Below are 16,459 nucleotides of genomic sequence, written 5' to 3'. Positions count from 1 at the left end.
GGTGTAAACAGCCTCTATGTTCCCCAATTTGGAATATGCACCCATGGTGAAAATAAAACTGCCAATTATGGCATTGCCTCGTTCATTGAAAGATATTTAACGTGCATCTCTTTTTTTAATCAAAGAATTTAAAAAACATTTTTGGGTCTTAAATCATATTTCTTGAGGTTTTAAAAAGTCTTTAAAAAGCATTGAATTTGACTTTGAAAATGGTGCAAGAACCCTGTTATATGAGGTGCTAAAGTTATCATGTGTGGATCTGTGGTGAGATTTCTGCCTGATCAGAAGTGTTTTCAGTTAGTTTCAGTTTCCACCTACTTGTCTCATCCAGTGCAATCTCAAATAGGGTTCAGATGGTCTGAGGAGGATACTGTCATGATCTATTGCAGAATGCTGAGGCAGATAACTGAGATGTGGACCCAAATGCAAGACACTGGAAATGCTTGTGCGGTAATGATGTTTAATCCAAAAAGAAACAGAAAAACTCAGGTCCAAACAAAAACATTAACAGAACTCCAAACACAGTATCAAAATCCACAGTGGGAGAACACGGAGACAAGCAGGGAAACACTCAGCAACGATGAGGACACGACAATGATTGAACGAAACTGACAACCATTCATAGAAGCTCACACGAGTGGGCAGGAAGAGCAACCAGGTGAGACACATAAAGGAATCAGGGCAGATCTTACACACACTTGAGCAGGCAGGGTCATTCACAGGTGACATCAGGGTAGTGATGGGGCAGTGGATAAGACACATGCCTTTGGTGTGAGAGACCCGGGTTTGAGACACCAATGTGTCCATGAGAAAGACACTTAAGCCCTAGTTACTCCAGAGGCGTGCAACCTCTGACATACAGTATAGCAATTGTAAGTCGCTTTGGATAAAAGCGTCAGCTAAAAGTATGTATGAATGAAGGACACAGGGCTCGAAACAAACACCATACAAGTTCAAACCCAGATGGAATAGTTCAAGCATGCACATACAAAACCAAACCCACACAGGAAAATTGAACTGACAAACCATGACAAAAACCCACAACAGTACACACACACACACACACACACCCACCAGTAAATACAAAAGTAATAAAAAATAAATAAATACCAAAATAAACATATTTAGTTTCATTTTATCTAACTACTTGCCTCGACCAGCATGCAACACTTTCTACAGTAAAAGTAAAAACATAAATTGTCATCAGTAGCTGTATATACAGATATACAGAATACTAGCAAAGGAAGCAACTGTAGAAGTATCTTTTAGCTAAGTACAGACACACCAAGCAAAGGGAAATTGAATTATGATCTTCTATAAGGTTTGTAATTTACAGTATTTAGACAGTTATTTTTGTCCTGAATATTGATTTTTAAAGCAAGTAAGTTGATTCAAGGCCGCCAAGTATGACGTAACGCAATAAAAGGTGGAAAACACTCCACATTGGTGTAAAAGGTAGGAAGTGTGTGTGTGTGTGTGTGTGTGTGTGTGTGTGTGTGTGTGTGTGTGTGTGTGTGTGTGGAGAGCTTGCAGTTTCTTATCTTTGTGTTCGGTGATATTCATAAATATTCATTCCTAAAATCTTTTTCACGTCAGTCATCCCCAACACCCTCAGGGTCTCCTCCCAGACCCCGCCCCCAGTCGTCCCAGAAGGAAGTGACATGACGCTCTCCTGCAACATCACCCGGCAACTCACCCACCCCACCTACCTGTCCGTCACCTGGTCGGTGAAGAAGGGAACAATGTTGGAGGAAATTTTGACATTTGGCCCTCAGGGAGATGTAGTCACAGGGCCGAAGTACGACCGGCGCTACGCCGACGGAGGCATTCGATTGGTTCCTGGGAAGGATGGATTGTTTGAATTGGTGATTTCCAGAGTGACATCGTCTGACGAAGGGATTTATGAATGCAACGGGACGGAATGGACGCATGAAAATGGCAAATGGATAAAAATCGTGGAGAGCACAAAAGAGATGGGCACTGTTGCTGTTACTCCTACAGGTAAGAAAAAGAACAGCAAAAGTATAATAGTAGTAACAGCAGAAGCAGCATCACTATCAGTGTAGCAGTAGTAAATGCAGTAATAGTAAGTTTGGGTGAAGAATTTCTCACATTTTTGGTTGAACCAAGTGTTTTCTGGCTCCGCTGGGTCGTCCTGTCTCCCGTCCTGGCCGCATTGTTGCTCTGTCGGCCCGTGCACTTGATCGTCAATCCAAAATCAATAAAAATCATGCAAAAAAAATGCATCTCAAATCATGCAAAAATATAAAACATCCAATCATAAGACCCAATAATACCCAAATAAAATATACTGAAGATAGATCAATGTAAGATGAAAACCACATGATATGTTAAAAAGTGCACACAATTAGGATAAATTATTATAAAACTGTTTTAAAAGAGAAGTACAAGTACTACAAATGTAGGCGCCAGGTTTGACAAGGAGGAAGAATGCTTGGAACAAAAGACAAAAAGATGATTTCTCTGTTTCTGCTGCAGCAATTTTACTAATTAGGGTTCATACCGCGTAGCGGTAGAACCCGATTGTTTTTGTGTGTTTTAGTTATTATTATTATTATTTGTTGTTGTCTGCCGCACTGGCTAAATCCCGTGAGCAGGAATGAGCTAGAAACATGAAACTTGGGGGAATAACTGGAAATTGTGTGCATCAGCTTCCTTTTCACACAGGTGCAGCTCAATGTGCTCTACAAAAAAGCCTCAAGGACTATTAAGGTCCGCCTAGTCCGCTATTTTGAAATGCCAATTTTTTGAAAATCACATTTTTGACATCTCCTCCTAGACCGTAGCTCCGATTGCCACCAAATTTTCAGTGAATCATCATTGGATCAAGCCTATTAAACTTTTTATAAAGCATGTCGATATCTCAATTACCTTTCAAGATATGGACCAATGAACTTTGAATGGGGCGTGGCTCTGGACATGAATGACCACAAATCAACAACCATAGGGCCAATCATCACAAAACTCACAGGATATGTTCAGATAGGTGCCCCGGATATACCTGGACATACGTCCCTAGGGGGCGCTACAAGTGCAAGACAGGTGCTTAGCATTACACAAATTACACTATAAATCCCATATTCATTCTCCAATCATCACAAATCTCTCAGGATATGTCCTCATAAGTAACTGAGACATGCCCTGAAAGTTTCATACAAATCAAACACCCAAGGGCGCTATAAATGCAAACAAACTGCAGGGGATAAAACGCAAAACAGGCAACAAAATGCATATTGTTTGTCCAATCAACACAAAACTTGCAGGATATGTCTACATCAGCACCTCACACATAACCTGAAAGTCTCATTCAAATTGACCACTAGGGGGCGCTATAAATGCATCGTAACTGGATGTGGAATGACACAAATCAAGCTATAGATCAGAAAATTGTTGTCCAGTTGTTACAAAACTTGCAGGATGTGTTTAATAACAATGTTGAACCGTATGTGTGAAATAATTTTGATGGTGATATTGCGAAAAAAGGTATGAACCCACGAATCGCCGCTTGCGGCTATATTGTTATTTTTGTTGTTGTTATTGTTTTTTTGCTGTCCCACAGCTAGGTCTGTGGAGTGACACAGACGTGAGCTAATTTGGCACACATGAAATGATGCTAATTTGTGAACACGTACAGGGTGAAAAAAAACAGGACTCAAGTTGTCACCCACAGCTATCTATCTGACTCCATAGAAACATAAAACTTAATATTTACATCTTCCAAAGCCCTCAAATTATGGGAACTGTAATTCTAAAACTCCACACAAAAAAAACCTTGATGCACGTCTGAAGTTTGTTAAAGACCTCCTGGACGTTCCACAGCACTACTGGCAAAATATTCTGTGAACAGATGGAACCAAAGTTGAGTTGTTTGTAAGGAACGCACAACAACATCAAAACCTCATTCCAACTGTGAAGTAGGGTGGAGGGGGAATTGCTGCCTCAGGACCTGGAAGGTTTGCTATCACTGACAGAAAATTAATGCCAAAGTTTATCAAGAAATTTTGCAGGAAAATGTAAGGCCATCTGTCCGCCAATTGAAGCTCATCAGAAGATGGGTGATGCAACAGGACAATGACTCAAAGCACAGAAGTAACGGAATGGCTTCCACAGAAGAAAATACACCTTCAGGATTGGAAGACTCCTGACCTCAACCCAATTGAGATGCTGTGGCATGACCTTAAGAAGTGATTCACACCAGACATCCCAAGAATATTCATGAACTGAAACCGCTTTGAAGGAGTTTCTCCGGACCGTTGTGTAGGTCTGATCTGCAACTACAGGAAACGTTTGGTTGAGGTTATTGCCAAAGGAGGGTCAAGCAGTTATTTAATCCAAGGGTTCACATACTTTTTCCACCCTGCACTGTGAAGGGGAATAAATCGTACTTCTCCTTTTAACCTCTCTGGGTAACTTAGCGACTTTAACTATTAGAAGTACCCCATGAACAGCATTTGACCATATCTTGGAAAAATACAGCAAAAAAAAAGCTAGAAAACAACGCCTTTTGCATACGAGTCAGTGGAGGGCAACCATGAAAGTGTTGGACCTCAGTTAGAGCGAGTCCTATACTGCACTGTTATTTTCACTGTGAGTCTTTGTTATGGCTTCATGTCGTTTATCCCGGCCCTGCTGCAGGACAAGCTCTCTCAGCTGAACATGCCTGACTCCACCTGCGGGTGGATCACAGACTTCCTGACAGACAGGAAGCAGCACATGAAGATGGGAAAACATGTCTCTGACTCAAGGACCTCAGCACCGGTTACCCTCAAGGCTGTGTTCTTTCCCCTCTGATCTTCTTCCTGTATACCAACAGCTGCACCTCCAGTCACCAGTCCGTCAAACTCCTGAAGTCTGCGAATGACACCACCCTCACTGGGCTCATCTCTGGTGGCGATGAGTCTGCCTACAGGTGGGAGATTGACCAGAACAGTCTGGAGCTCAACGCTCTGAAAACAGTGCAGATGGTAGTGGACTTCAGGAAGAGCCCAGCCCCACCCTCCCCCATCATCCTGTGTGACTCCCCCGTCACCACTGTGGACTCCTTCTGCTTCCTGGGCACCATCATCTCCCAAGACCTCAAGTGGGAGCTGAACATCATCTCCATCACCAAAAAGGCCCAGCAGAGGATATACTTCCTCCGCCATCATTGAGTCCATCCTCACCTCCTCCATCACCATCTGGAACGCTGCTGCCACTGCCAGGGACAAGGGCAGACTGCAGCGTATCATTCGCTCTGCAGAGAAGGTGATTGACTGCAATCTTCCATCACTTCAGGACCTGTATGCCTCCAGGACTCTGAGGCAAGCAGGAAAGATTGCAGCTGACCCCTCCCATCCCAGACACAAACTGTTTCACTCTCTCCCCTCTGGCAAAAGGTTGCGGTCAATCAGGACCAAAACCTCTCGCCACAAAAACAGCTTCTACCCGTCTGCAGCTAGCCTCATGAACAAGGCCGGGTCCCTCACTCCCCCCTTTCAAATAATACGTTTCTCCACATGAATATATCACTTCATTTCATATCATGCACAAACCTGGTACACTGCACATATTTGTTGTTAATTGTTGTTGTTTTATTGTTATTTCACTTTTTTTATATTGTCAATTTATATATTTATGTACACAATATCCTCTTCCGTTGCAATACGTCTGCACAACACAAACTGGAGTAGCCTTATGCACAATGCCACATTGTTCTTTCTCTGCTTCTCTATTATTTTTCTCTATTCTCTCTCTTTAATATTCTTATTTAACTTGCATTGTTTATTCCATTTTTATATATTTCTACATCTATTTATGTCAACTGTATGTTTGTCTACATGTAGCACCTTATCACCAAAGCAAATTCCTCGTATGTGTAAAACACTACTTGGCAATAAAGCTCCTTCTGATTCTGATGTAGTTTGTCGCCTGTACACCCGTTGATGAAGGGACTAACTCTGTCTCTGTCCTCTCAAGGTCGGTCCCTCAGTGTGAATGTTTCATCCTCCTCCTTCCCCTCATCCACGGTTCTCCTCCTCTCCCCCGGTAACACGCTGACCCTCCTCTGCTCCGTCGGCGCCGACAACCTGCCCACCCTATCCCTGGAAGTGACCTGGATGGCTGACGGCCATGAGATCATCACCATGGAGCACAGCGGGGTGGTGATCTCAAACCCTACCTTGAGCAGCTCGCAAGGAAAACGAGGGCAGGCAACCTTGGAGCGGACGGGAGCTGGAGAATACAGGCTGGGGGTGAGGGAGGTGAGTCGGGAGGACGGAGGGGCGTACACCTGCCGCATCCGAGCCTTCATTGAGAAAGGAGGAAGGAGGTGGTACATGGCGGCCGAGAAAACTTCCAGCCCTCTGACTGTGAATGTGTCGCAGATCAGTGAGTGAAACAACTTCATGTTTTTTTAATGCTTCTTTAAGATGATCAGATCATTAATATAAATGTAAATATGGTGCAAAATGCAAGAGCTTGTAGACTTGATGTGAGCACTTGTAGAATACGATGTGAAAACTAAAATCTGAACTTGTTAATGTTAAGATTTTCACTTGTTTCAATACACCTTTGTTCTGAATGTGAAGTCACAAAAATATTCACAAATGTGTACATTGATTTTTACATAAATACAATGACCTCTCAAACATGTAATGCAGAATTTACATCATTTACATTTTATCTGCTTGGTCTAGAGATGGTCTGTGCCAAGTTTGGTAACGATCGGACTTACGGCTTTGGAGGAGTTAACTGAAATAGGTTTTTCAGATTTTGCAAAAATGAAACGTCATCACACAGACGCGTGTCTTATACCATACGAATCAGCAGTATCCCCCAAACATATAAGTTAAGAACATATAAGGTTTATGAATGTGCGATGTACTAGGGCTGGGCAATAAAACAATAATGATAATTATTGCAATATAATTTTCCTCTATCAATATAATAAATGTTCAATATATCGTCAATAAATATTTAGTTTTCATATTTGTTAAATTTTTTTATCATAATAGTTTTTAATGTTCTTCCTCAGATTTGTTAAGTGATCCACTGTTTGGCATCAAGTGTTTGTCCCATTCTGACCATAAAGAAAAGTTCTACCCAGGGACGTGCACAGGAATTTTGAAGGGCAGTTGCTCTGACCTGAAAAAAGGCACTAAACACAGTATCCAAAATGTATTAACAATATAAATGTCACCAAAATACATATGAGAAAAAGAGTTCCTTATATTATTGTTTATTGTTTTTTTTAATCATTATTATTTTTTTTTTTTTTCCTTTTTTTTTTTTTTTGAAAATAAATAATCTAGATTGAATTGACAGATGGGGAAAACTCGCTTCTAATAAAATATTAAATTAAAAAAACGCTTAGATTTCGGAAAAAAATACAATCCTTTTTTAACCTTTTGGCTTCCCGTACATTCAGTTGCGCTTCTAGCTCGTATTCACTTCTGTTGGTACGTATCACGTATGGTAACTGGGCAAAACTACGCATGATTTGTTGTAGTATGATTGCATAAAGGAAGGAAACAGGAATTCCGGTAGGGAACAGAATCGACTGACGTGCAGGCAGCGCTGCAGCAGTGCAGCCACTTAAACAGAGTTTGCCCTTCCCCTACTGACTTTCACTTTCGGTGCCCGAATGGAAGTGAATGAGGCTTTGCGATCGCGATTATTTTTTTTTCTCGGAAGGGCAACTTGAGTCAGGAAAGGCAAACGGGCAGTTGCCCGGGCAACCAGAGCAACCCCCCTGTGCACGTCCCTGGTTCTACCACATAATTAACCATCTGGTTTCTTCAATTTCCAGTCAGGAGCAAAAATCTGCCTTTAAATTTGAAAGAAATAACAATTTGACAATTAAATAATTATCAATATCAAATTATATGGAATTTTTTCATTGTGATAACAGTTTTGGCCATATCGCCCAGCCCTACGATGTACTTTGCAGTAGTTATGAGATTTTTTGAAATTGCAAGTGAGAAATGTCTAGAAATTTACATTTGTTGTAACAAGCCACGCACACTTTGAGCAATCATTACTATATTTTATGCATCCAGTAACCCTGGATTGTACAAACCAAATTTTGTACGAATCCATGAAGCGAATTACGAGGTGTAAACATTTTTGAAGTGTTGTGCCTCCTAGTAGAAGAACATCCCAGGACTGGCCAGCAAAGCTTGGGCCGAGCATCTAAACAGACTCGTCAAGTATGGTTACAATGGTTTAGGCCAATATTGATTTATGGGCATTTATGTAAAATTGTACATAAAGACACAATAGTAAAAATTTATGAAAAAACATTTGTCGCACAATGTGACATTTTTTTTAAAATGATGAAATAAGTTTGACTCTAAACGAGGCCGTTTTCGAGACAATTGCAAAAACGTAAAGTTGATTGTTATAGCGCCAACATGAGATTTATGAGTGCCATTTTTTTGCCTGCGTAGAGGGTGGAAAGAAAGATAATGAGAACAAAACAAATAGGGCCCTAATGTAAATTTAGGAATTATTATACAAATGTTCCTGTCTGACCACATTTCATATGTCTTAAATCTGCGTGACATTATCCAACTTTGCATTAGATTCAATTGAACATATGATACAGTAGCATATGTTGTATGCTACTAAATCTTTAGTTTATGTTAATATACAGTATATTAAACTGTAAAAACTGATCGGTGTTATCAAGCATTTTGTGTTTAAATTAAATTTGAATGAAAGAAACTGACTTTAAAAAGAAAAATTACAATGTCAACATAGTTTGAGGAATCCCGTTTCTAAATGCATTTTTTCCTTCATGTTTATACAAATACAATAACATCAGAAAAGAAACTAACTATTCAGATTGCCCCTGTTGGTGTTTCTTAAATACCATACAGTTGTGTTCATAATAATAGCAGTCCAACATTTTGTTTTTGGTAAAAATTATATTCCTACATGGCAAATACTTTAGTAGTAGGTGTAGCAGAGTAATAGAAAACCAACAGACCCAATAGTCATGGCATGCATGCTGCTGATTCTGTGTAATTAAATCATTAATTGAAAATAATAGCAGTGTGGAGTTCAATTAGTGAGGTCATTCATTCTGTGAAAAAACAGGTTTCAAACAGATGGCCTTTAATTAAGGAAAAGGCGGCAAATGTTGTACTTGCTGTGTGTAATACAATTCTCTCTGACAATCGGTATAAAATGGGTTATTCCAGGCATTGCTCAGAGGAACAGCGTACCTTGATTAAAAAGTTGATTGGATTGTGGAAAACATATAAAGAAGTGCAGAAAATAGTTTCCTTCAAATCTACAATAATCTCAAATGCATTAAAATGGCAACCAAAACCAGAAAGACGTGGAAGAAAACAGAAAACTACCATTCAGGTGGATCGAAGAATATCCAAAAAGGCTCGATGATCAGCTCCAGGGAGATCAAAGGTCTAAAGTTATCTGTGAGAACTGTAAAAATTAGAAGATGCCCATGCGAAGCCAAGCTATCGGCAAGAAGCCCCCACAAAGTCCCACTGTTGCAAAAACGACATGTGCTGAAGAGGTTACAATTTGCCAAAGAGCACAGTCACTGGCCTAAAGAGAAATGGCGCAACATTTTGTGGACTGATGAATGCAAGATTGTTGTTTTTGGGTCTAGGGGCCACAGACAGGTTGTCACACAACCCCCTAACACTGAATTCAAGCCACAGTACACTGTGAAGACAGTGAAGCATGGTGGCGCAAGCACCATGATATGGGGTTTTTTCTCATACTATGGAGTCAGGCCTGAAGTTAGTCGACTCCATGCAACACAGATGTAAAGCAGTTCTCAGAAACAGTGGTCATACAACTAAATATTAGTTCAGTGATTCACAGGAAAGCTAAATATTCAAGCATTTTTACAGTTTATACTGTCAATGTTGGATGAAAAATGATGAAAAATACTGACATTGCTATTTACAGCCTAATATTCCCTTTTCCTCACTTTGTGTTAAGTAATGACAAATTTGATGAATATTTCTTCATGTTTTGATGTGGAATAGAATCTGCAGTTTTTCCAATGCATGTGGATGTAAATAAAAGCTATTAAGGATTAAAGGATTTAGTTTTTCAACATACTGCAATTGTTTTGAACACAACTGTATGTATTTTCTCCTTAGTTTGAAATCAAAACCTTTTAAATCTATTGTTTGTTTGCATGCACAACTTGAATGCCATTGTGACTGTTTGTTTTCAGTGGCAATAATTCCCCCTGCAACCTCATCAAATCAGACAGCTTTGTTGACCATTGCTGCGGCTCTCTCTTTGGATGTGCTGCTTTTGCTGCTGATGCTCACCACATATTTTGTGTACACACGTAAGAGAGCTCTTCAACACCATAAAACACCTTCAGTCACACACAAACAGACATTTGGGCAGCTATGTTTTGCTACGTGTAAAAACTAATGGGAAACAAAATCTGGAACAACTTAAGAGAACAAATATATATTACAGCCTATCATGTAATATATTTTAAAGAAGTGGTATTATTCTCATTTTCAGGTTCAAAATCCTATTTAGGGGTTGTACCAGAACAGGTATACATGGTTTCATTTTCAAAAAACACCATATTTTTTGTCATACTGCACATTGCTGCAGCTCCTCTTTCACCCTGTGTTGAAGGCTTCATTTTACCGATGGAGTGATACATCCAGTCTCTAAATGATCTTTGTTTGGAGTTGCACATGCGCAGTTCCTAGTTAAAGACTACTAGCCAATCAGAAGCAGAGAAGGGCAGGTCAGCGAAAAGACGGTAAACAGTTTCGCTTCAGCTGTAGGCTACATGTTGCGGGACCAGCTTGGCAATTTGAACTGGAGCATGAGTTTCAGAGTGGTGAGTTATTAATCTGTAACAAAAGTATCTTTCATCCATACAGTTTTAACTGAGCTCTGTCTCTACATCACAGTAACAACTTTATGTCCATTGACTGCTTGGAGGGTAGCTAGTGTTTGGAAGGGAGAGGAGAGGTGTGCTGCAGTCATAGGCTGAGGGCATGTCGGACTAGTCGCTCAGCGAGCATTATGGCACTATTTTCATTGTGATGTCACAAGAAAGGGAAGTAAAGGCTGGACTACAAACAAGCTGTTTTCAGGCAGTTCAGAGCAGTGTTTTCTGTGGGAGATGGAAAATCCCTTTGTGGTGGACTTTGGGCTTTTTCACTTTGCAAACCTATTACATGCACAAAAAAAGATATATAACTCAATAAAGGAGAGGGATAAACCATAATACCACCTCTTTAAAAGATGATTCCCATTATAGTTTCTGGCAGACAGAAACCAGTATTTGTATGCTGGCTTTCAGTTATCTCATTAACAACATTTCTTACACTACTTATCCGTTCAAAGACACACCAAACTCCACAACATTATCTTTAACTTATCTTTTACGAATGCTAAAGGTAATGTACTATGGAGGAACTATTGGCTGCCATTTTAGCATTATAACGTTCTATTACAAAATGCAAAACTTTCTATCATTTTATCTGAAGTATGGCTTGTTAAACTAGTTATTCCAAACTGGTCTAGCTCATGACATAATGCTGTAATAATTTTGATAGATTTTTCACACATAGTATTGGCCAAACGTCCCCCCTGTTACAAGCCATTTTCATTTCTATAATAACTTGTTTTTAATGCACAGTTATTGTAATATTTTACATTTCATTTACATTTTCTAAGTGCGAAAATGTCCCTCACCCTACCCAGCATATGTATTTTAAGAAACTATTAATAAACAAGCATTATCTCAAAAAGGACATGTTTTATTCTAAGTCATAATGTAATTTCAAAACATAGACTTTAGAACAATTAGAATAACATTTGAATTTGGCCCCATTTATAACTTTTATATTTATAAATTTAATATAAAATAACACATGGGTGGACATCACACCAGTGAACAACAATGCCTTTAATTATTAAAGAAAGGCAACTCGTGACAAATACATGCAAATATTTTAAACTTATATTTTAATATTTGACAAATAAATGCATAATAAAATAATATATACCAATACATGCTCCAAACATTTATTCATCTATGTTGACCTCTTACATCCACCCTATTACTTAGTGTTACTGTGCAAAACAGTAACAGGGTGGACATTTTACGCTAAAGTTTGCCATTATTGCTAATGTGATGAACAACAGAACACAGGAAGATTTTAAAGGTAAAAGTACCATAAATAAACACAACATAGAGACATTTAATTGCGGCCTGATTATCCTTAGAACTGAAATAATACTAGTACCTTTTTCTCTTTATTTAAATTCCTGTAAAATTATCCTCCATCATAATGTAGCAATAGTTTTTAAGACTACTTAACTGAAGTGAATACTGTACCTTTATAGAAACTGCTCATTTATTTTACTAGAATATAATTTTGCTCTCTTCCCTTTCTCACTTTGTCTGACAGGATTCGCATGTTGTAAGAATACAAGGACAGGAGCATGAAGGAAAAGCAAAGAAGAGGAAAAGAAGTAAGAGAGACGTACCAAAAAGCAATGTTTCCACTAGTTTACTTATGCTAGTGTTATAAAATAACAGTATCCACATTTATCTTTTAATTTGTTATCTAAAGTAATAGATAATTCTGCATATTCTGGTATTTTTCTCTTATAACAGCCAGAATATCAGGTGTACCCTCGACATTGTAGGGATTGTGGCTGCTGGACTGGCCGTTAAACTTGAGACCTTAGCATTAGCTAACTAGCATCAAACATGGCTGCAACCAGAGAAGAAAAGAAGCAATAGAGTCATCTTTTGCTGGCAAAATTCATGGCATTTTAATCACTTCAAAAATGATATAGTATTTTCGACAGTGCTGCGTTGTTCTTATCTTTTCTCATTTCAGTTCTCATATATTTCATTTAATTTCAGTAAAGACCTGAGACCTACACTTAGCTTTAAGATAACGTGTTGGTTAAGCTAATCTTTGTTAATCTTAAATATTAAGTTTCCATCCATCCTAAATTGAGCTTATTGTTTCCTCCATTTTTTTCCGAATCTTGGACACACTTGTTTGGGGATGATGATTATTATCTTTTGTATTTTTTTTTTTCTCGGTTGTTTGTTTTTGTTTATCTGAAAGTTCACTGAGTAAGAAACCTGGATTTGGTTTATGTAACAAAGTAGACCTAACCATCGGTGGACACTAAGTACCGCTACATATGGGGTATTGTAAATTGGCTCCCGGCTGACTAGAAAATTAAAATGATGTCACTTTTATTTAAGCAAAATACATTTAAAAAAAATATTTTTTTGTAGCTAATGGAGTATTTATGGAGTATCATACTGTACTATCGCCACTTTTCATCAAGTACAGATCAGAATCCTCAGTTATCCCGTTTCTGTGCAAGTAATCCAGCTTGCATGTATTGTTCTAATAGTCCAGCTGGGTACTTCTTATTTCTACTGGTACTTGTGTGTACGTACACATATTTAATGTCTTTCATTTCGTTGCTGATGATATCTCACTCTAACTTTAAATAACAGGAAATTCACCCTCAAGCTTTAGTTGAATTGTGTCACAAATGATTTAACTGAGATGAACGGTTGTGTATCAGATCACAATCCTAGTTGGTTTTTGCCTTCGTTGTTATGACTGTATTTTCTTGTGTAATGCAACTTTGCTCATCACTGCACCAATTTATTTGTGTTGGGTAATGTGGCCTGTTTTTTAAAGACTGAAGAAGATACTCAAGATGTGCATTTGTTATAAGATATTTTTCATAATTGTAATATCCCTTTTTAATTTTTGCACTTTACATTACAATACATTGCTTATGTGCCACTGGTGTGGCACATGTATTACTCCATTTCATGCATTGTTTGATATGCTTATTCTGATATTAATTGTCTCTCAACTCAAAGTGCCACATGTGACACTCTCATTATTGCATTTCTTTCTCGCAGTTTTTGTGTAATTTGTAAAATAATAATTTAAAAAACAATTTGCTGGGAAAATGTAACACAAATTGTGTTAACTCCAATGTTATAGCTCAAATTAAGCAATTTTGCCAAAAAATATAAATATGCTCAATTGTACTTTGAGTTAATAAAATGAAATGGGGACATTTTTAAAACTTGGCCAAGTGGAAAACCTTGCTCTCAAAGACACATATACAGATCAATGTGTCACTTAGTGCTCAACACTTGCCTAAAAAATAATCTAAATGTGGTATTCTGTCTTGCCCACATTTCCTTCCTGAGTAAAAGATAAAGATGTTTATGGTAATGTTATGTTCATGTTAGATAATTGGTGTGAGAGCTCTGTTAAAACTTCCAAGTTCTTATTCAGTGAATTGCAACGCCATTGAGCTTCTTAATACTTTATTATGCATTTCATTTCAGCTCGTCTGCATTTTCTCTAATGTTTTCCAAGTTTTTGTGAATTTCAGCTCTTTTATGCAATTGAATTAAAGTCTTTTGCATTTCCTGCAGTGTTTTGCAAGTTCATTTCAGCTTCTAGTTTAGTTGTCTTCACTCTTTATTATTATATATAACCCATTTTCCAGCTTCAAAATGTACATCCTGTTCAGGAGATTTATGCTATTACGTTCATTGCTGATATGTGTAATGGTAAATGGAAGAAAATGAATAGGTTTCATTGGGAGTAGAGGCTCAACTTTCTTCCAACATACTCAACTTTAAGAGCTCCGGCATATGTGCAGCTACAGACTCCATTTGAGTTGCAGAAAAGATGTTGATCTTTCAAAGTTGTATGTGGTGTTTGCTAAAAAAAAAAAGCTTAGTTAAGGATCTGTGTCCTTCCAAAGTGAAGGGTTTTACAGCTTTTAGCATACTTTACCAATGTGTCATGTGGTCGCTTAGAGTGGAGACAGGAGGATATGGTAGACCAGATGTTTTTTTTGTAAACTGCTGCCAGTCATGTATATTTATCTCCATAAGCAACAAAGGATGAAATTGTGTCCTTACTAGCAAGTTGTTTGGTAGTTCAGTTGGTTGAGCAAATGTCTCTGGAGGAGCATCTCTTATTCTAGTTGTGGGTTTGAATCCCACAGGCGGCAACAGTGATAATTGGTTTCAACTTTAAACACCTGTTTGGTGTTTGAACTTAATGATACCAACAAACAAAAGATATTTCCTAACTAAAAAATCCAAAATGACAGTTGAAAAGCTGTTATTAAGGCAAATGCACATTTTGATCAACAAAGCATCAAATTGTGAGCTTTGTTACAGCTACTTCGTGATAGCTCAGTGCATAGTGTGTTGGTCTTAAGAGCAACAGTTATCTTTGCAGACCTGGGTTTGATTCCACTGTTAATTGGTCACAGCTGCATGGTGTTTGAACTCATTTATGTCAACATAATGTTTAATTCCCAGTGACTTGCTGTGGTTGTTAGTACATTTTTTATATTGTTGCTCTTTTGAAAAATGAAATGAAAAAACATTTTTCAGAAGATTAGTCGCTTTCTGTGCCTTCATGTTATTTCGCAACAGTGGACTAGATGTCACAGAAAATTTATTTTACAGCAACACTGTGCTGTAGCAGGCATTTGTTGTCATAGATTGCCCTCTATTGGTGTTTTGGGGCATTACATGTTCATGTACACAATGAAAGGATAATTAATAACACACCACAAGCTTTATGTCTTAATAGTCTAGTGGTTACAGCATTGCCCTGCAGATCCAACAATAGATGGTTTGAATCCAGGGCAGGGCATGTTGACTGCAATACTGAACTGAGGAAATATTTCTGCAAATACATCTAATTTTTGACAGCCTAAATGTTCTCGAAAACTTACAAAACTTTTCACACACACAAGGCAGGTCAACAACCAACAGGAAGTCGGTAAATTTTTATTTAATTGTCATATTTGCCGATTTACCCACTCCACATGACAATGAACTCCTCCTAGAGAATAAGTCAGATTGTTTTCATATTTTTGTTGTGCAGTCTTATACCTTCAATGATTACACATTGTACAAATGGTGAGTTTTGGTCGACCGGGGCAGCCCGTGTCCTGGAGTGGAGTATCAATGATTCGCCACGAAACAGGAAGTTGTTATAACTTAAGTGTACATTCTCACATCTGTACCAAACTTTATGTGATTGATGATGGTCCCATCCCCAACACATCTTCAAAATTCACTTATAGTTGTAGCGCCACCTACTGGCAACAGGAAGTAAGCCCTGTGTGACACTCATCATGCGATTAAAAGAAATTTTCTCAATGTGTTTTGCACATGATGTAATGGGACATAAGGTATTGTTGCTGGGTGCTCCTTTGCACCACATAGAGGACACCGGAAGTGACTTAAGTATTTCATGCAGCGTCCAAAGTGCATGACAATTCATAGCAACACTATCTGATGCGCTTCACATGCAAGGGCCCGTCCAACACTGATTGCTGTTTTAATATTTAACTGCATTAGTCTGTGGCATGTGATTCTTCATGTGGAGGGGTTGCTATAGAC

The 16,459-nt window shown here is 38.4% G+C and overlaps 1 protein-coding gene across 2 annotated transcripts in view; it reads left to right on the top strand.

Annotated features, from left to right (window-relative positions):
• The window catches only part of LOC119903428 (prostaglandin F2 receptor negative regulator-like), a 35,246-nt gene extending 20,786 nt beyond the window's left edge, over nt 1-14,460 (top strand). Inside the window, exons 4-8 of one of the 2 annotated variants that reach the window (XM_038719586.1) lie at nt 1,597-2,001; nt 5,977-6,387; nt 10,217-10,336; nt 12,435-12,498; nt 12,644-14,460. In XM_038719586.1, coding sequence (XP_038575514.1) covers nt 1,597-2,001; nt 5,977-6,387; nt 10,217-10,336; nt 12,435-12,472 — 974 coding nt within the window. In that variant the 3' untranslated portion in view covers nt 12,473-12,498; nt 12,644-14,460. Of the gene's footprint in view, nt 1-1,596; nt 2,002-5,976; nt 6,388-10,216; nt 10,337-12,434 lie in introns of both variants that reach the window. The other variant, XM_038719578.1, reaches the window with a different exon arrangement.
• The last annotated feature ends 1,999 nt before the right edge of the window (nt 14,461-16,459 follow it).

This window comes from Micropterus salmoides, unplaced genomic scaffold (assembly GCF_014851395.1).
Source record: "Micropterus salmoides isolate LMB-PRFRI ecotype aquatic unplaced genomic scaffold, ASM1485139v1 Ms_hic_scaffold_1, whole genome shotgun sequence".
NCBI classification, from domain to species: domain Eukaryota; kingdom Metazoa; phylum Chordata; class Actinopteri; order Centrarchiformes; family Centrarchidae; genus Micropterus; species Micropterus salmoides.
This window is presented reverse-complemented; position numbering and strand designations above follow the sequence as displayed.